At 47.3% G+C, this 19,723-nt stretch overlaps 2 protein-coding genes, 1 non-coding gene and 1 pseudogene across 5 annotated transcripts in view; 2 read left to right on the top strand and 2 right to left on the bottom strand.

The window, feature by feature from the left end:
• LOC142576012 (peptidyl-prolyl cis-trans isomerase FKBP8-like) overlaps window positions 1–895 on the bottom strand; it is a 51,296-nt gene extending 50,401 nt beyond the window's left edge. Inside the window, exons 1-2 of the mRNA XM_075685889.1 lie at window positions 787–895; window positions 113–494 (exon numbers count right to left, since the gene is read on the bottom strand). Of these exons, the coding sequence (XP_075542004.1) occupies window positions 113–478 (366 nt within the window). The 5' untranslated portion in view covers window positions 479–494; window positions 787–895. The remainder of the gene's footprint in view (window positions 1–112; window positions 495–786) is intronic.
• A 1,041-nt stretch (window positions 896–1,936) lies between these two features.
• LOC142576011 (uncharacterized) lies at window positions 1,937–5,490 on the bottom strand. Of its 3 annotated transcripts, none has more exons than XM_075685887.1 (2): window positions 5,335–5,490; window positions 1,937–4,131 (listed from the first exon to the last, which is right to left on the bottom strand). In XM_075685887.1, exon 2 carries the CDS (start codon window positions 4,123–4,125, stop codon window positions 2,206–2,208), a length of 1,920 nt encoding a protein of 639 aa, XP_075542002.1. In that variant the 5' UTR covers window positions 4,126–4,131; window positions 5,335–5,490; the 3' UTR covers window positions 1,937–2,205. The 3 variants fall into 3 exon arrangements, with proteins under 3 accessions (XP_075542002.1, XP_075542003.1, XP_075542001.1); XM_075685888.1 differs by lacking the exon at window positions 5,335–5,490 and adding an exon at window positions 4,964–5,251; XM_075685886.1 differs by lacking the exon at window positions 5,335–5,490 and adding an exon at window positions 4,201–4,867.
• Window positions 5,491–6,005: 515 nt separating this feature from the next.
• Window positions 6,006–6,078, top strand: TRNAK-CUU (transfer RNA lysine (anticodon CUU)). Its single transcript has one exon. It is a non-coding gene; the product is annotated as a tRNA-Lys (tRNA).
• A 12,594-nt stretch (window positions 6,079–18,672) lies between these two features.
• Window positions 18,673–19,491, top strand: LOC142574605 (ubiquitin-conjugating enzyme E2 Z pseudogene; annotated as a pseudogene).
• The last annotated feature ends 232 nt before the right edge of the window (window positions 19,492–19,723 follow it).

Here is a 19,723-nt window from a genome sequence, read left to right as displayed (position 1 = left end):
AGCTGGCGTGAAAGAGCACTTAGAGTGCTCTTTCACAATTACCCTTAGTGAAACGAACCCAACGTATTCGCTCAAGTTCCTATGCGCCGCTCGTAGTATCCTATATACTCACCCGCTTTTTGAGTTCGCCGCTTCCGAGGACGTCGAGCCAGCCGTCCTCGTCAACCTCCTTCTCCGGCTCTTCGTCTTCGATGACTATTTTCTTTTCCTTCTTAGCTTTCTTGTCAGCGGACGACTTCTCGTCGACATCGAAGCTCTCCAGCGGCGGCATATCCGCGCTTGAAGAGTCACCGTCGTCGTCATCGTCCCCAGAGCCGTCAACTTTCAGCGCGCGCGATCCTCCGGGTATTTGCGAAGGCTCTTCGCTACTGCCATCGCCTTTGCCGACCTCTGCAGCAGGCACGTCAGGGCCGTCTCCCATTGGGCCGACTCGAAGCGGGACGTCTTCGTTACCAGTCACCTCCGTGATCACAGGCATAACTTCTTATTTTCTTCTGGAACAGAAGAGTGTATCATAAACCGCCGGTGCGGAGTTTCGACGCGGAGTCACGAAGGAAACGTTCCCTACGCGGCACATATACGACGGGGTCGGCGGCCTGCCGTTCTAGAACTTTTCGAAACTTTGGATTTCGAGGCGCTGTGTTTTAAGGACAACCTAAGGCGGATGCACTTACGATCCTACGGCTAGAAACGGTTAACCCAGAGCTCTGAGCGTCTGGTGGTGATGGTGCTACAGAAAAAACAAGGGGCGTGACGCGTCCGAAAGCCGGACCGTCCGAAACTCACACGTTTTCTTCGTCGCAGCAGACCGGCGTGTTCCGCCGCGCGGAGCGCACGCAGCCAAATGGGCCAATGACCGCACGGTTTGGTGTCGCGATCGGCGCGCCGGCGGCCTGTCGTTTTCTGTGTTCTCTGCAGTGTTCACAGCTTCGAACTTTTACGGATTTTACGGATTCTGTGGGGTAGCCAATGTCTGGTTGAGAATAAGAGGAAGAAATGTTGTTGGGCAGGCCATGTATTACGTAGTAACCGTTGGTCTATTCGAGTTACAGAACCGGGAAAATTTTGAGGCATTTGATCGTAGATCACTGTCAGCTGACGCCAGACAGGGAAAAAGGCTGCGAGAGGCCTTTTTGTCCTGCAGTTGAGATAAAATAGGCTGATGAAGATAAACCTGCGGGTTTAGGGCTTTTATATTGAGCGCATTGCTCGTCATGGGAACGTCACTGAGGGTATAATTTTTCGTGTGCTCCTACAGGGAGCTTCAGTGGCGGCCCGCGAAGACACTGCACAAATCGAAATGACGATGTGCGTACCATTCCACCATATTATGGCAACCAGTTAAGACCACGCGGAATAATTAACCTGGAATAACGTGCATGGCTTAGCCTTCTGTCATGCCCTGCTTAATCTACGTTTTCATAGTTATCACTAGCCGGTATACGCTTTCGTTAGTACTGGGTCGACCATCACGAATAACGTCCAGTGATACCTAAGGTCAGCAGCTTGCCGTTTACTTGTTTGCACACTTCTACTGCATGATTAGTGTTCCACCCCCACAACAAGAGATTAATTAAATGATAAATGAAGAGGGGGATTCTAACATAACATCAAGGCTGTGGAAGCATTTCTGAAAAAAGGAAACGGCATTGCAAAGGTTATACTGCAAAGGTTTTCTGGCAGTTCTGGCAACACCTCAGCAGTTAACCTGGAAGTAGCGTGGCTGCTGTTTGATGTGATTCGCGTCTCAGTTTGTAACTGTTGCAAGCTGCGGAATGTAGATGTTTTGAAGTGATACATTGTTCTCTATGAGCACAAAATTTAAAGTGACAAGAAATGTGCCTCAACATTTGCAAAGGCATAGCTTTTAAAAGCACATATTGGTGTGTGGTGACAGTGTGGAATTCCGAGATGAACCAAACTCAGACAAGTGCTGTACAATGTTTCAATAGTTCATTCCGCCAGCTGCAATATACAAACATTATAATATGCATTTTCAGCAGCTGTTATAATTTTTTTTTATTATTTAACATGTTCTACCCAACACTTGCCACAATGAAGTCCCAAGGAAACCTTTGGTTTGTTCCTAAAGCCACCTCCTCTGTGTTTAACAGAGCTCCCTGTTGTTTGGTATAAGCCACTTCTCTGTTGCAGTTACACTGATTCACTAACTTCATTCTCTTGTGCTTCCAGTTCATGCTGCATTTAAGCCTCATCTTCACTTTTGACTTCCTGCTCCTCATCTTCCTCTTCCAAACCTTCCACTTCACCTTCGTTGTCCACAATGTAGTCTCCATCATGCGAGGAATTTTCAACTCCAGGCTCCTGCTTGACCACAATATGGATTTCGTTCGTGGCACCTGCGAAATCGGGGTTGGAAGCAAAGCCTGGGTGAGAGTTTCGATAGTGTGAATGCAATGTTTTCTCTGAAATGTAGTTCTTCAGGCACACTTGGCACTCAAATTTGATTTTTGTGTGAACCTGCAAGTGACGTTTGAGGTTGACCTGCTTTGTGAAGCGCCGCGGACACACGTTGCAAGCGTATGGCCTTTCTCCAGTGTGCGTCCGCATGTGAATCTCTAGCTGATTCGTTGAAGTGCACCGCAGGTTACAGGTGGGACACTCATTCTTCTTTGTTGCGTGCCCTTCCATGTGTTTCAACAAGTGCTGCTCTTTGGCAAACGACCGCTCACACACATTGCAGAAGAAGGAGTATGCATCGGAGTGGAGCTTCTGGTGTGCTTCTAGCGCTGAGCGTGACTGAAACCTGCGATTGCACTGCTCACAGCCAAAGACCTCCTGATGACATTTCTTTGTATGTGCCTTTAGCCTCGTGATGTTTGGGAAAGCTTCTTCACACAAAGTGCACGGGTGAGCGCGGTCCGACTGGTGCGTCTGCAGATGCGTTCGCAGGTTGACGGCCTTTCGGAAACGCTTAAGGCAGACGTCGCACTGGTAGGGCCGCTCACCTGTGTGGGTAGTTCGATGCGAGTTGAGGTTGGACATCTTGGTGAAGCGCTCGAGGCACACATCACACTGGTACGGCCTTTCCCCTGTATGGATCATCTTGTGAGACCGGAGATCGCTGTTGGTGTAGAAGCGCTTGTTGCAGAGGTCGCACGCATGGTCTCGCTGGCCCAAGTGGATCTTCATGTGCGCCTTCAAGTTGGAGGCTACCGTGAAGGACTTGCCACATGTTGAGCACTTGTGATCCCGCTGGCCCGTGTGGGACAGCAAATGAGTCTTGACATGACTCGAGGTGGCAAATTGCTTGCCGCAGATCTGGCACTCATGTCGCTTCTCACCTGTGTGTGTAAGCATGTGAGCACGCATATTGCTGTTGACAGCAAACTCGCGAAAACATATTTCACACTGGTATGGCTTTTCACCAGTATGCACTGCCATGTGTGTCTTGAGGTGGGTGGACGTGATGAATCCCTTGTTGCACACTTGGCAGACATATTTGCGCTCACCTGTATGAATGCGCCGGTGAGCCTTCAGGTTGCTCGACACAGTGAACTGGCGGCCGCAAATGTCGCACTGGTGGGGCTTACGCCCAGCGTGGATCATCATGTGCGTCTTTAGGTTGCTGCGCGATGTGTACCACTTGTTGCAGATGGTGCAGCAGTGGTCCTTCTTGGCATGGCTTGACACAAGGTGCGTGACATATTCGCTCGAGTCGCAGAACTTCTGCTTGCACAGCTCACAAGAGTAGACCTTCTGCTCGTTGTTCCGGTGTGACTGCACATGCGCCTCCAAGAGGAACTTTGAACTGAAGCTGCACCCACATATTGTGCAAGCATGCCCGTGAACAGTCACAGGGTGCGCTTCGACAACCATGGGCTCTGGATCGTCAACATCTTCAGAAAGAGCCACATCTTCTGGAACTATAATGTCTCCCGAGACAACCACACTCTCGGGGATAGCTACACCTTCGGAGACAACCACAACTTCAGACTTGTTGCCATCTACTTGAGGCTGAATGGCAGCAGCCACCATGAATGGACACATGTTTCCTCCATCAGCACTGTGGTGCTGCTCTATCTCTTCCAGAGAGGAGAACTGCTCGTCACAGGCACCACACTGGTAGACAACCGTGTCGTAATCTAGCTGCTCTTCTTCCATGACGACCTGCAGAAGGGAATGAATATGGCATCATTCTTGGTAAGAAACGCGGGCACGAATGTTCGAAAGCCATACAGGATCTAAAAGCAGGCTGAAGCCAAAGAACAGCCTTGTTAGCAGCAAATCTTTACATGGCTGCGATGAAATGGCCAACATTGCAATGGCCAAGCATCTGAAATTTCAGAACCACCATCATGTCACACGACACAGCGTGAGCCAATCAAATGCAGGCGAGAGAAACGCAAACCGAAAGCTGTGTTTACTACTAAACGCCTACTAAAAATCCACACAATACTGAATACTACTACACACAATACAAACGATTAGACAATACTAAAAATCTGCACACGTTGCGAAAATAATGCAGAAAGCGTTATCATGTATTTGGAACAAAAATTTTAGCTGCATTCAACGCTCGTTTTATCGTTTCGCCTGTGTGGGCTTAATCAGTGGGAAGGCATCACGATGTCGAATTTCTATCGCTTGGCTAAAGGACCAACGACGCTGACGCCTTTGGCAACAGCGTGAAAACGGCAAAGGGGACAAGGAAGCCATTCGCAATATGCAGCTTGGGCAACGAGTACGTCGGACTCCCGCTAACGCCGCACAGACGGCAAGGGCCGACCGGTGTTTCTGTACAGCGCCAGAAGCGTTCCTCGATGTCAATTCGACCGCCCCGCAAGAATCGCCAGTGCTACCAATATATCGTGGTGTCGATGAATTTTTCAGCGATCTGACCACGCCGTTACTGTGCCTCTGTGCGGAATGATGACCTGCTACTACAACGTGACAGCTGACCAGCCTTTCCTAAATTGTTAGGAAATTGACGTGTGCGTACATAGGATACTTATCACATTTTCGGGACCAGCGCTGTCGCCTTGCAAAGGTGCGTTCGGTTCTTGTTGCGCAGAGCGAAGACGACGATTCACCAACAAAATTGATGGCCAGTACCATGCCGTTTCGTAAAACCTAGCAAAACCGCTCCCGAAGCAAAATAAACGCGTCAATAATTTTCAGACACCGGCATGTATAGTAACAACGCTACAGTTTGCTTGCGCCCACAACTACATTCGCAAGGGCAATGCCGACTTGATTTCAGCAAGCGCATTGCCATCGCCCCATTTCGGCGCTGCAGGCACGCGTGGTTCAGAGTGAGAGACCGGAGTTCCCAGAAATCTAGGACATTGGGCAAATACGGCATTTTCTTACCTTTGTGTGAAGGAGATTACTAACTAAAGCTATTTTAGTTTGCCGAACGCGTCGGCAACATCAGCAACGCACGATAAGCCTAATTCCCGGTGCTGTTTTGGGCATTTTTTTTTCTTTCGCCCTCACGTGACGGCGGCCTGCGTGACGCTGGGACGAGGCATACGCCATCTGTTGAAAGTGCTTTATACCACCGTTCGGAGGTTTGCACTATTTTGGACGACCGAAACGAAAGAACGAATCGAAACAAATATATTTGTAGTGAAAAACTACCATTGTTTGCGTTTGGCCTTCTCAGCACCGGTAGAAAGCCAGGCCGCTGCTGTCCTACGACAAAATGTTAAGGCACTTTTACCACGTTTGTTAACGGTGCTGACGGAACAGGGCCGCATGTAGGTGCCGATCGCCTCGCTTTCATTCCTGAAAGCGGGATACTGATTACGATTTCTGTTTCTACAGCATGCTCGCTTTTGTTGTAAACAACCAACCGCAGTGCGTGAATGAACCGATTGGTCTGAGTAAAACGGAGTCATAACATAAATACAAGCAATAACAACATTTCGGACAACTTTCAGTTGGTAACGTGGTGCCACAAATTAATAAAAAAAAATGAGCTCAACACAAAATAAGCAACATTTGATATTTAATAGACAATTTGAGCCCCGGTTTCCTGTGCCCGGCTAGCTCAGTCGGTAGAGCATGAGACTCTTAATCTCAGGGTCGTGGGTTCGAGCCCCACGTTGGGCGTCACTTTTTCATACCGCATTTTGTTTTCTTTCCTTCCTTTTTTCCCCTTTTATGTGATTAGTATTCTTTGGGAACTTCGCGGATCTATCTTTCTACATATTTGGCAGCATAACTGTTTTCCGGCCTACTTGGATGACTGATTCACTGGGTAGAACACATCAGGCTGATGTGCCGAAGGAACAGGGTTGGAAACCGTCGGCCTAACTTGTGTGACTGGGCATATTCCTCTCTTTAATTAACCCTTTTGACGCAAAGTTGGGTAACTGGATGTGTGCCACATTGGTATGTGCCGCTCTTTAATGACAAAAAACAAAAATTTTAAATTTGGCCGGTGCTCAGCGGATTTGAACCAGCGATAGGCAGTAGACAGTTTTAGTTTAACGTTAGCGTAATAGTGGGGTTAAGAGAAATAGCGCAACCGTTCTGCAAACGAACTTTGCGGAAAGCGAGTTTTAGTATAGCGTGATAACGTAGTTTACGTGCGGGACGCTATTGAATTACGCTTTGAATTTCGCATATATAGTGCTGATTCTGTCTCTGTGTGCATCCGGGAAGTTAAAGAGGCAGCGCAACGGGCGCCAGGAGCGCGTTGCATTTGTACTTTTGCTTTCCATGTGCGCCGATCTATAAATATTATATGTATACATCGGTGTCCAAGCTTTCTAGCGTAGCTTACAAAATCTTGTCATCTCAGAGGCCCTAGGAGGTCGTCGTGCCTATCTCCTGACTTTGCCAATAGGTGGCAATGGCATCTCGGAAGAAAAAAAAAAAAAAAGACGGAATCGGGAAAGAAACAATTTATGATAACTCAAAGGGAGAATCATTACTTTTAGAAGCGGGATCAGGGTGCCTTAGAACACACACCTATAAAGCGAGATATAAGAAGGAAGAATAAACATGTGCTTGCTGCGGTAAAGCTAGGGAAACTATGGAGCATGTTTTATTAGAATGTGAAACGTCTACCTAGCGGTCGATTTAGGCACCACTGGCCTCCTTGAAACCCTTGGGTTCAGCGAGAGCAGTGGAAAAATAAACATGTCCGCAATAGGGATTAATAAGAGGGGATTGGTGGAAGAAAAGTAGGGAAACGACAAAAACGGAGACGTACAAAAGCACAGTTCGCAATAAGGAATAAGGGATCAGCAAATTTACTTGTGCGAGTTCATAGTGTTTTTTTTTTCTTGTTTAACCTAGGTAGGACATTATATAGGCAAGAGCTTGGTGGCCCAACCCACCCTTTCGAAAGGGGACGCTCATAACATCCATCCATCCTCCATCCATCCATATTTGTACAAGAGAGAGAGAGAGAGAGAGAGAAAGACATTTAATCCTTATGAGGTGGGGTGACAGAACACCGGTGGGGTCTGGTGTAAAACTCCTTTAGTCTGGTGGGGTGACTTCCTCGTAGGGTGGAGCCTCGGAGCCCCATTGGCTCGCGCTACTCCGCGTGCCCGCCGGATGAGCCGTCGTTGCTCTTGTGGGCTGGTCAGCACAGCCTCCCGGGAGGATGGTGAAAGTGAAGGAATGTGGGAGTAAACCGGAGGGTGTGGGCATTCCCAGGTGCAATAATATACTTTCGGCTTTGCTCCACAGTAGGGACAGTATGAGGGATATTGTGTGGGGTGAAAGAGATGAAGATAAAAGAGACAGGGAAATGAGTTAGCTTGAAGCGGTCGCCACGCGATGGCATCTTCTCGGTTAAGGGAAACATGTGGTGGGGGGAAGTGCCTCCTGCTATCTCTGTAATGTTGTAGAGTTTCAGTGTAGTTCAGTGGTTCTGTCGGTGCGTCGTCTGAGTTGGACAGCTTTTTCAATGGCACCCGGTTAGCGAGCTCTCGGGCTACCACATTAGCGCGTTCATTATCATGGAGAGAGCCATGTCCAGGCGCCCAGACGATACGCTCACTGCGTAATGCTGTGGGTGTAATGATGTAATGATGCGGTGTATGTAGGGTGTCACCCTCCCTTGTGCCAAAGCCCTGCAGGCGGTCTGTGAATCAGTGACCACTTTGAGGGGTCCACCCGGTGCCGGTATGGTTGAAGCATGTACGATGGCTGGGGCGATGGCAGCCTCTTCCGTCGTGCCACTGTCCACACTGGTGAGAGTGGCCGAAGCCCTCAGACTGCCTGTACTAATAATACGACTAGACATAGAGCACGCCTCTGTGGGTAGTGGGCCGCGTCGGTGTGTAGCACCGGTGTGTTCGATGTATAATCGTCAAAGAGTCGAGCCAGGGCTTGTGCTCTTGCCTTTCTTCGGCCTTTATGACGGTCAGAGTACATATTCCGGGGAATTGGGGCCACGTGAGTTTCGTTGCGAAATCTAAGTGCAAGAAGCGTGCTGTCTTCCTGTTGCGGTTTTCTTGCTGTTTGGTATCCTAGCCGGGATAGAATGAGGTACCCCTGCAATGTTCGTTGGAGACGTTGCAATCAGCTGTTAAGATGACCTTCTATTAGTTCGCGGATGGTGTTGTGCACCACGAGTCGTAGCAGGAGTTGCGTGAACGCATATTGGGGTAGTGCCAGCGCTGCCTTTAGTGCCGTACGGAGGAGGGTGTCCATCTGGTGCATCCCGGTCTGAGCCAGCTTATGATAGGGGAGGTACGTGGTAGGTTAATCTGCTAATTATGAGGGCTTGCACGATTCAGAGTGCATCTTTTTCTTGGAGTTCTTGTCGATTGTTTGTAATGCGCTTTATTATGTGCGTTACTTGGGTAATTTGTTGGTGGAGCATGTGTAGCGTATGTGTGGCCTTTCCGTTGTGTTGCATGTGAAGGCCTAGTACACGTAGTCTGTCTACCCTTGGAATAATCTTGCCATGTGATGCAATGTGATGGCTGGTGGAATATCGACCTTATTGCGTTTTTTGAATACAAGCAGGAGCTCCGACTTCTCAGCTGCGCAGGTGAGTCCTCCGGCTGTTGCATACTCTTGTACTATACTTACTGCTTCCTGTAGTGCGTCTTAAATGGCGCCGTCCGACCCTTTGGTCACCCAGACTGTTGCATCACCGGCGCTCAGGGCGTGCTGCACGTTCGGAAGTTTGTCGAGGAGTGGTGGTAGCTTTGCCATCGCCACGCTGAACATGGTGGGTGAGAGAACCGAACCCTGGGGAGTACCTCTGCCGGAATGTTTCATGATATCTGACCGAACATCACCTAGGCCGATGGTGGCCGTACGGTCAGATAAAAAGGTTCGAACATAATCAAAGATGTGTTTTCCGCATCGGGAGGATGCAAAATTGTTTAGAATGAGGTCATTTGAGACGTTGTCGAAGCCCCCTTGAGGTCCACCACCAGAATTACTCTTGTTTGAGCTTTACTTGGACCATAAACAACATCCTCCTTAAGTTGTAGGAGTATGTCCTGCACAGACAGACCTGGCTGATAGCCGAATAAGGTATTGGGGAAGAAGTGGTTCGCTTCGAAGTGAGGCTGGAGGCGCATTAGAACTACACGCGCGAAGAGTTTGCCGATACACGAAATCAGGGAAATGGGTCTGAGATTTTGGAAGGAGAATTGTTCGCAGGGTTTCGGAATTAAAGTAATATCGGCGTGTCGCCATTCCTGTGGAAGCATTCCGTTTTTGCAGTTGTCGTTGTAGTATGCATCGAGTTGCCGTATGGCCTGATCGTCGAGGTTGCGTAGTAGTGCATAGTGAATGCCGTCTGCTCCGGGCGCCGTGTTGTGTCTTATGCCGTGTAGGGCTGCCCTCACTTCTGTCTCTATAATATCGCCGTACAATTGGGGTTCTTCCTCGGGTGGATAGTCTTTGTACTCTGGTCGGTGAACTGTAGCATTGCATCTCTGTTGCAATGTTTCGAGGAGAGCGTCATCATCCATTTGTTCTTTGTGGATGATGGTGCGGACGGTTTTGGTTGGGTGCGTTGGGTTGAGTAGTGCTCTGAGGGCGGACCACGTTTTCGAAGCACTTAGTGTGCCATTAAGGCGCTCGCAGAGGTTGTGCCAATTGTTATTAGTGAGGCTGGTGGTGTATTCTTCCGTTTCTGCTGTGATCCGGGCGATTCTTTGTTTCAGCCTACGGCTGTGCCATTGCCTCTTTCATCGTTTGGTCAGGCCTCTTCAAGAATCTCAAAGGTGAAGCAGATGTCAGTCCACATCCGGAGTCTCCGCTGTTGCAGTAAGTTGCTTAGCAGGAGCTTTAAAATCTGCTTGTAGCTGTTGTGTCCATTCGTGTAGAGATGGTGCGTTGTGTTGCATAGACTTGGATCTGTTGCACCGGAAGGCGCCCCACTTCGTTATCCTAATTGCACGTTTTGGGGTGCGTATGACCACCAGTTAGACTTCTGTGGCTAGAATGCTTTGGTCAGTGCTTAGATTCTCCATTAGGTTGTTCAAGGAGCATCGAGTCAACAAGCCCTTGATCTTTGTTAGGTCAGGGCTGGTATCCCTGCCTACGCTGTTACCCATTCTGGTTGGTGTGTCAGGTTCTGTCAGCAGAGGGAATCGATGAAGGCTCATGGCGTGGGCTAGACGCCTGCCTTCTGGAGTTCTTGTTTGGTGCGCCCAGGCTGGGTGGGACGCATTGAAATCTCCCAGAATAATAAATTTTTTTGGCTTGTTTGCTGGCGGCCGAAAAATGTCGTCCGAAGTCGTCTCGTGGCGATTTAGGTGCACTGTAGATATTAAGTAAAAGCAAGCTGGTTTGATATCGATTCCTGGGTACAATTTCTAAGGGCACATGGGGAATATGGGAGCTGTCGAGCGTGTGCTCGATCACTGTGATTTGTTTGGACACAAGGGTGGTAGCTAGTGGTGGTTTGGTAGTGTCATGCTTGTCGCTGTATGCATTGTATCTAGTGAGTGCGGGAGCGCAATGTACTTCTTGAAGTGCTATACGTCTGGTGGGTGAGGCTGTGTGGCTAAGAACTGTGTGAGGGAGCCCCTCTTCCTTCGGTACCCTCTACAGTTCCATTGCCAACTCGGAAGGGGTTGGTAGCGCGTCTCTTAGGTTTGCTGGCCATGATTAGTTGACACCGCCTCGCTGGTGAGGGCAGGTGGTGTTGTGCGAGCCGGACGGGTATAAGGGTGTGACCTTCGTGGGCCTCGAGTGGCGTTAGTGTCATGTGGGAGGGAGTCGTTTTGATAGCTGAAAATTGCGCTGAAGGTTGCGCTGATGAATTGTTTCATGTCAGTCATGGCTTGTTGTATGATCTGTTACAGCATGTGCTTGCCAACGGCCATGATACCTTCCTTCGCTTTTTGCATCTCCGCTCTCAAAGCAGTCGCCATTTCCTCTACCATTTCGCTTCGCACACTTGCTGTTTGGTGCAAGAATTGTGAGGGAGTTTCTCGGGTGCGAGTGCGGGTGCCTGGGTGAGTGAAATCGGTTGTGCGGCCGGAGTTTATCGTTTATTACAGCACTTTTATAAAATTATTGCATTAAGCCCCGCTCAGATTGGACTTCGCAGCAGTTGTTTTATTTGGTTCGTGCATATTAATCTAGCAAGCAAGAGACGGTTAGATGAAAGAAACATGGAAGTTTCGGCCCTCGTAACATTAGATGTTGGAAAAGCTTTCGACAGCGTAGAGTATAGCATTCTCCTGAATAAACTTGCTACCTTAAACCCTCCATCGTATACCATCGCTTGGATCAATGACTTCTTGCACGGAAGAACATTTTTCTGCACAAATGGAAAGCAACATTCGAGTGGTTCTCCCAGACCACAGGTGTTCCTCAGGGTTCAATGCTTTCCCCACTATTGTTTAATATACTATTACATGATATTCCAATAATGCAGGATGTCACGGTGTATGTGTATGCGGATGACAATGTTTTCTCTACTTGCGCTAAGGAAATTCACATGTTTTACTAAAAGTTGCAAGCGTATTTAAATCTCCTTGTGGTCTGGCTGGATAATTTGCGCTTGGTGCTTAATATTAACAAAAGTGCCCTTCTTGTATTCCCTACGCATCAATCGGTTTCCTTATCCCTTGTGTATCAGAATCAACTGATTCTGCAGGTAGACAGTGTAAGGTACCTGGGAGTCATTTACGATCCTGACCTAGATTGGCGTCTTCATGTAAAAAACGTTGTGAGAAAAACTGAAATCGCTCTTGATCGGTTGACGAGAAAATGCAACAGGAAGTTTGGTATGCGTAGGGATACTCTACATTTATCGCGCTTATGTAAAACCTGTTCTGGAATTTCGTTGTGCTGATATCTGGCTCTCCAAATGATAGATGGTAGCCTTTATTTATGATAGAGAGACGGACCCTACGTCAGTGTCTTCGAGTTCTCAAGTATGTTGTGAACTCTGTGCTGTATATAGAAGCAAACATGCCAGATTTAGCATCGAGATTTCAGCTGCTAACGGTAAAAACTTTTCTTAGAGCATATGAACATGTTCCCGGGACAAGTTGCCCGGTGTTTGTCGCACAACCGGCACTCTTTCTTTTTATTCTATGTGGCCAAGATACAAGCTCACCCAAGTCGTGTTTACGCAGAGTCGTTTAGCAAATATAAACGTTAACCTACGATCAGTTCAATGTTTCACTTCAATAATAGCATGTAATGCTTGTAAGTTTGATAACGTATTTCCAAAGGGTGATAAATTCGTAGCTAAACAGGCACTACTCGTACTCTTGAATGAGTATCTGGAACAGTTTCCGCCATACAATGTTGCGTCCACGGACGCCTCACTAAAAGATTAGAAATCAGTAATTGCCATTTGCTCTCAAACACTAACAAGTAGATTCCCCATCCGTCTTCCCGATTACATTCCAATTTATGTGGCTGAATTCATGGCCGTACACAAAATTTCGAAAAATATGTCACGCATGATATTGCTGGCAGACTGCCTGTCAGTTCTTATGTCACCGGAAAGAACAAATAATTCACTATTGCAGCGATCGGTACACTTTGTTATTCCACATCATGTTAAAGAAATTCAGTTTTTGTGGATACCTGGACATTGTGGACTAGCACTTAATGAGATGGCAGACCACTTGCGAAAGACAGCGTTTGGTGGTCCAGGGAGTTTCTTTATACCCAGCCTTACTCTGTAAGCGGTAACAAGATTTCGAAGGCGACAAGATGTCCAGGTAGAAAAAAGGATGTCCTGCTTGCTGCACCGGATTACTAACATTAAGCGTTCCCCTGGAATGTCCGGTCTTGTCCCTTTCAACAATGCGAAGTTTCCAATACGCTATTACTATGTCGAATACCACAACAAAATCTGTACATGAGTAGCAGTGGCGTAGCCATAAATTTCGTTTGGGGGAGGGGGGCTCACGCTACAGCTCGACCTCCTCCTTGTAAAATTTGTCAAGGTATGAAATACATGAATAATAACTGCATTGCCATTGCGAAAGATGCTGCAAACGAATTCTTGAACGCTACGCACTGTCAAGACAAGTAAAATATGCATTTTTTCATAATAGAATATACTCGTATGTCACTAAAAATTGTGCCCGAAATAACTTATATCAATGCTTCCATGTGTTTTGTCTATTAACGAGTAAACAAAAATATCACACGAACTTTAGGACAATATCAGTTCAAAACCAGCAATGAAATGCGTGCCGCTGATATAAAAACAATGCAAAGGCCATGGCATGAACAAGTTGAGGACAAATAATTTAATGAAACTTTGTCATTCAAGAACCTTGTTTACATTTTTGTACATATGCAACGGCCAGGGGAAAAGCTCAATGACGCTGTCCTTTGTTACAATGTATTGCGCAGGAGCAGCTGTCACCGGTCGTGTACTATAACTGCACCGAAATTATAGTCGCAAGAGAGAGCACATATAAAAAGAAGGATTTCATCAAAATATACGAGGGCGAGTCAAGCGAGAGTGAGCCAATGCGAATATATGACAAAATGGGGTATTTAATTTAAAAGTAGTCTCCATGAGCATTTAAACATTTATCCCACTGACTAACGAGTCTCATGGTTCCCGTCTCATAAAACTCCTTGGGTTGCTGCTTCAAAAATTCTGACTCTTTCACGTCATCGTCCGACACGAATCTGGTTCCCTTGAGCTGTTTAATAATAATAATAATAATAATAATAATAATAATAATAATAATAATAATAATAATAATAATAATAATAATAATAATAATAATAATAATAATAATAATAATAATAATAATAATAATAATAATCAACCTGGTTACACCCACTGCAGGGCAAAGGCCTCTCCCATACTTCTCCAACTACCCCGGTCATGTACTAATTGTGCCCATGTCGTCCCTGCAAACTTCTTAATCTCATCCGCCCACCTAACTTTCTGCCGTCCCCTGCTACGCTTCCCTTCCCTTGGAATCCAGTCCGTAACCCTTAATGACCATCGGTTATCTTCCCTCCTGATTACATGTCCTGCCCATGCCCATTTATTTTTCTTGATTTCAACTAAGATGCCATTAACTCGCGTTTTTTCCCTCACCCAATCTGCTCTTTTCTTATCCCTTAGCGTCACACCCATAATTATTCTTTCCATAGGTCGTTGCGTCGTCCTCAATTTAAGTAGAACCCTTTTCGTAAGCCTCCAGGTTTCTGCCCCGTACGTGAGTACTGCTAAGACACAGCTGTTACACACTTTTCTCTTGAGGGATAATGGCAACCTGCTGTTCATGATCTGAGAATGCCTGCCAAACGTACCGCAGCCCATTCTTATTCTTCTGATTATTTCCGTCTCATCATCCGGATCCGCCGTCACTACCTGCCCTAAGTAGATGTATTCCCTTACCACTTCCAGTGCCTCGCTACCTATCGTAAACTGCTGTTCTCTTCCGAGACTGTTAAACATTACTTTAGTTTTCTGCAGATTAATTTTTAGACCCACCCTTCGGCTTTGCCTCTCCAGGTCAGTGAGCATGCATTGCAGTTGGTCCCCTGAGTTACTAAGCAAGGCAATATCATCAGCGAATCTCAAGTTACTAAGGTATTCTCCATTAGCTCTTATCCCAAATTCTTCCCAATCCAGGTCTCTGAATACCTCCTGTAAACACGCTGTGAATAGCATTGGAGAGATCGTATGTGCCTGCCTGACGCCTTTCTTCATGGAGATTTTGTTGCTTTCCTTATGGAGGACTACGGTGGCTGTGGAGCCGCTATAGATATTTTTCAGTAATTTTACATACGGCTCGTGTACACCCTGATTCCGTAATGTCTCCATGACTGCTGAGGTTTCGACTGAACCAAACGCTTTCTCGTAATCAATGAAAGCTAGATATAAGGGTTGGTTATACTCCGCACATTTGTCTATCACCTGAATGATAGTGTGAATATGGTCTATTGTTGAGTAGCCTTTACGGAATCCTGCCTGGTCCTTTGGATGACAGAAGTCTAAGGTGTTCCTGATTCTATTTGCGATTACCTTAGTAAATACTTTGTAGGAAACGGACAGTAAGCTGATCGGTCTTTAATTTTTCAAGTCATTGGCGTCCCCTATCTTATGGATTAGGATTATGTTAGCGTTGTTCCAAGATTCGGGTACGCTCGAGGTCATGAGGCATTGCGTAGTGGTTCATTCAATTCCCCCAAAATGTAGAAGTCGCTCGGCGACATGTCCAGGCTGTATGGCGCATGTTGCAGCGTTTCTCACTTGAACTTTGCCAATTTTCTATTAACCACATCAGAGACGTGGGGCGAGCATTGTAGTGGAGCAAGATGACCCCATTCTTCAGTTTTCCACCTCGTTTGTTCTTGATGACGACACATAGCCAAACAGGCGTTTCACAATATCGGAAATGATTGATAGTCTCTCCAGGTTTAGCAAATTCGATCAGTAATGGCTTCTGACGATCGGAAAAAGGAAAGTCAAGAAGAACTTTCCGGCGGAAATGGTTGCCTTTACTTTCTTTGGGGGTGGCAAATTCGAATGTTTCCACTGTAAGCTTTGCCGTCGTGTTTCAGGCTCGTAGTAGTGGCACCATGATTCGTCCCCTATCACAACTGCAGAGAAGCCGTCACCCTTATCGTGATACCGGATCAGATGAGTCAAGACAGCGCCGGACCTCTCAGTCTTCAGGCGGTGGTTCAAAATCTTGGGCATCCATTGCGCACACAAGATCCGATAACCGAGATGTTCATGAATTATGGTGTGAACCAAACCGTGACTGTTGTTCACACGCTCTACCAGTTCATCGATACTCATCCTCCGTTCTTGTCTAATCAGCTCATCATTTTTTGCAATTGTGTTAGGGGTGATTGCACGGTGGCTTTGACCCGGTCTTGGATCATCTTTGCAACTTTCACGTTTTTCTAGGAACCGTTTGCTCTAACGCTTCACAGTGGCCAATGAAATGCAAGGTTCGCCGTACACGGCAGCCATACGGCGACAAATATTTTTGTGAAACACCTTGAGCTGGTCAAAAACCTCACGGCACCTTGCTGTTCAACTTTTGAAGCGTCCAGTATTTCACGCAACCATGTTCAATCACGTGTACGAGAGCATTAAAGAACATTTATCCTGACACCTGCGTGTCACTTTTGTAAATGAGAGATGTCTGTGTGCTACGCGCATGCCTCGCAGATAACGAACCGAACCATCATTGCGCGGGGTGGGTTGGCTCACTTTCATTTTACTCGCCCTCGTACATTACAAATGTGCAGATACAATGGAATATACAAATGCGAAGATATAACTTGATAAACGGCAAAAAAGGGTCACTGGCAACCACGTTCACTGGGCGTATACTCAAAACGTCGCAACAAGATATTTAAATATGCGTATAAGTCTCCGATTAATGTACGTATATACAAGGAAAAGTCACTGTATATGACGCGTCAAACAATGCAAATAAACATGTTGCTCAATCACAGATTCACAGATCACAATATCCTAAGGCTCGCCCCCCCCCCTCTCTCCATTCCCCCTGTTGTATCGCGCGCGACGGAAGGAGGCGCGCTTCCTCCCGCTTTTCCCCCTTGCACACACAAGACTGAGCAACCATAATCGGAAGAAAACGCAATGCACCTTTGGCGTCAAATGATTATAACAATAAACCCGCAAAGTTTCGGAACTGAAATCTAGAGCACGACTTTGGAAATATCAGTGCACATTTCGCATCAAAAGTTTATAAGATCTTTACACCCATAATGTTTCGGAATTGAAATCCATGCACTCCGTATATTCCACGGCCTCAGCCGGATGCCGCGACGAGCCCACTGGCCGTCAAAACGCCCTGGAAACTTTGTGCTCGGACGGGGCTCATTGCGTTATGTGACTCAGGTGCATGGGCGTTGCCGCGAAATCCAGCCCGAGTTCGCAATGTTCGCGCTGAAATGTCTTTTCGAGCGTGAAAAAGACATCCTAGACAAAATCCAGAATGATCTCCAGTGCCGAGGGTTGTTTCGGTCGGTGGTGCATGACAGCACGATAAAATTTCGGGGGGGGGGGAGGGGGGAGGTTGAAGGCCGAGAATCGCCCCCCCCCCCCCCCCGGGCATTATTTGCCCCTGATCAGTAGATGTGGCTTCACACCATCGAACATTTGTGCATCATGCGGCGATATAGAATCACTTGACTATTTCCTCCTATGTTGCCGAAAATATAATTCCGAAAGAAAGACCTGCTTAGAGCAGCCCCTATCGCGTATGGGCCTTCCTCTCTCAGTGATTAACATTTCATCTTTTGGGGCAAGTACCCTTGGCCGAACCCGAAAGGAAGTGTGTCAGATAGTATGTGAGTAAGTCATTGCAACTAGGAGACTATTATGTTAAGCACATTTTCCTCATTATTAACGCTCAGTCGCGGTATTTTCATAATATAGCGTCTTCGTCATAATCGGCATGACCACTATTCAAGATGCGGAAACAAAATAATTTGTATTTACTATTAATTAAGTATGAATAGTACAGATCAATAAATCAACAGGAAGCAAGAAGTTCATATTATGTTTCCACGAATAACTATGGCCAATACCCCATTATGGGTACGTGCCAAAATTTGAAAGAGAAGAAAAATCGAAGTAAGGATTACGAGGCTAGGGTGCCGAGTCCCCCCAATGAACTTTAACCACCACAGGTGTGGTATTGTGATTTTAGCTTTGTGTCCTTTGTGCAATGAAATTGAATCTCTGCAACACTTCTTTCTTGACCTGTCGCCGCTTCATCACTCAAAGTGAAAGATTTTTGGAACCGTTCCAAAACTTTAGCCTGAATTTGACTCTTCCGTTAATTCTTTCCTTTGGCGCTAGGGTACTGCGTTATAGCCATAGGAACGTTTGTGAAGCCCTTTGCAACTTTCTGCGCGAAACAAAAAGAATTGCATGCTAAAATCGTTCCTTTGCTTCATATGATCACATAATTTTACTGTAGTACTTAGATATTTGATCATTCATCTCTGTAACAGTTGACACTTTATTTAGCATTTACGGTTACCTACTTCATTTCACTTTATTCTAAAGGAAACATAATAATCACAGTTTCCTCACCACCCGACTCATGTCCGATCCCCCAGAGTGGGTTGCGTCATTTCACTGAGGAACAAGAAGAAGAAGAGAAGGAATCCACATCGACATCAACAAGTTGAGCGCTCCGCCGTAGGACGGGCACATCGCGGACTGGTCTCGCTTCAGAAAATTCTGCGGCTTGCTTTGCCCGTGCCCAAAAACGCTTCATTATGCTGCCGACGAAGGAGGTCAGCGTCTGGGACCCGTTGAAGCACCTTGAGGAGCAGCCGACCCCGGCTTGCCTCCAAAGGCTGAAGAGGGACATCTTCGACTTCGTCACGAATCGACCGCCGAGGATATTCATCGCCCCTGAGGAAAGCGACATCACGAGGATTAACGTGCTAATGCTTGGCGCACCGGGTTCACCGTACGAAGGAGGCGCCTTCCAGTTTTTTGTCAAGTGCCCGCCGGACTACCCGGTGAGCCCGCCCCGAGTGCGGTTCCTGACCACGGACGAAGGCCGAGTTCGATTTCACCCGCACCTCTGCACCATCGGCATGGTGTGCCTCGGCGCCCTGGGCACGGGGAACGCCGGACCGGGTTGGAATCCCGCCCAGTCGCTCTCTAGCACGCTCGTATCCATACAGCAACTGTTGGGCGAGCGCCCTCTCTACGATTTCATGCGGGAAGCGAGGGTGGGCGACGCGGCGAACTACGACGTCTTCATCCAGCACGAGGCGATCCGGGTGGCCGTGTGCGACCAAGTGGACGCGGCTCTCGGGGAGCACCCCCAGTGCCCACCGACCTTCCGGAAGGTCATACTCGAGTCGTTCCTCGAGTTATCTGGAAAGCACGAGAACGCGGTCAAGGCTCGGCTCCATCAGACGGGCTGGCAGTTGTGGGACCCGCTCGGCTACAAGTACACGACCGCGCAGTACGATACGCTGCTGCTCCGATTGCGGAGCCTCAAGGAGAAGGTGCAGGAGAGAAAGGCGGCCGAAACTGCTGCGGCTGCCTGTGTGGCTTCTGCAGCGGCTGTTTATGAGTAGAGTCAAAACCAGTATAATGGTACTTCAACAGTTGACTCTATGACATGTTCGACAGAGCCGTTTAACTTTGAACAAAACGGTGCAAAGGAGCTCATTGAAAACAATTCGTAGCGAAACTAAAGAGCTGCGGCAGTGCGAAAGGCTGATGCAAGCATGTGTTCAAACAAATAAACTAGCGAGACGATGATTGATAAAGTCTTCATTTTGCTGGAGCTTTCCAATTGGTGCACAT

The sequence above is a fragment of the Dermacentor variabilis genome, chromosome 3 (genome assembly GCF_050947875.1).
Source record: "Dermacentor variabilis isolate Ectoservices chromosome 3, ASM5094787v1, whole genome shotgun sequence".
In the NCBI taxonomy this organism is placed as follows: domain Eukaryota; kingdom Metazoa; phylum Arthropoda; class Arachnida; order Ixodida; family Ixodidae; genus Dermacentor; species Dermacentor variabilis.
This window is presented reverse-complemented; position numbering and strand designations above follow the sequence as displayed.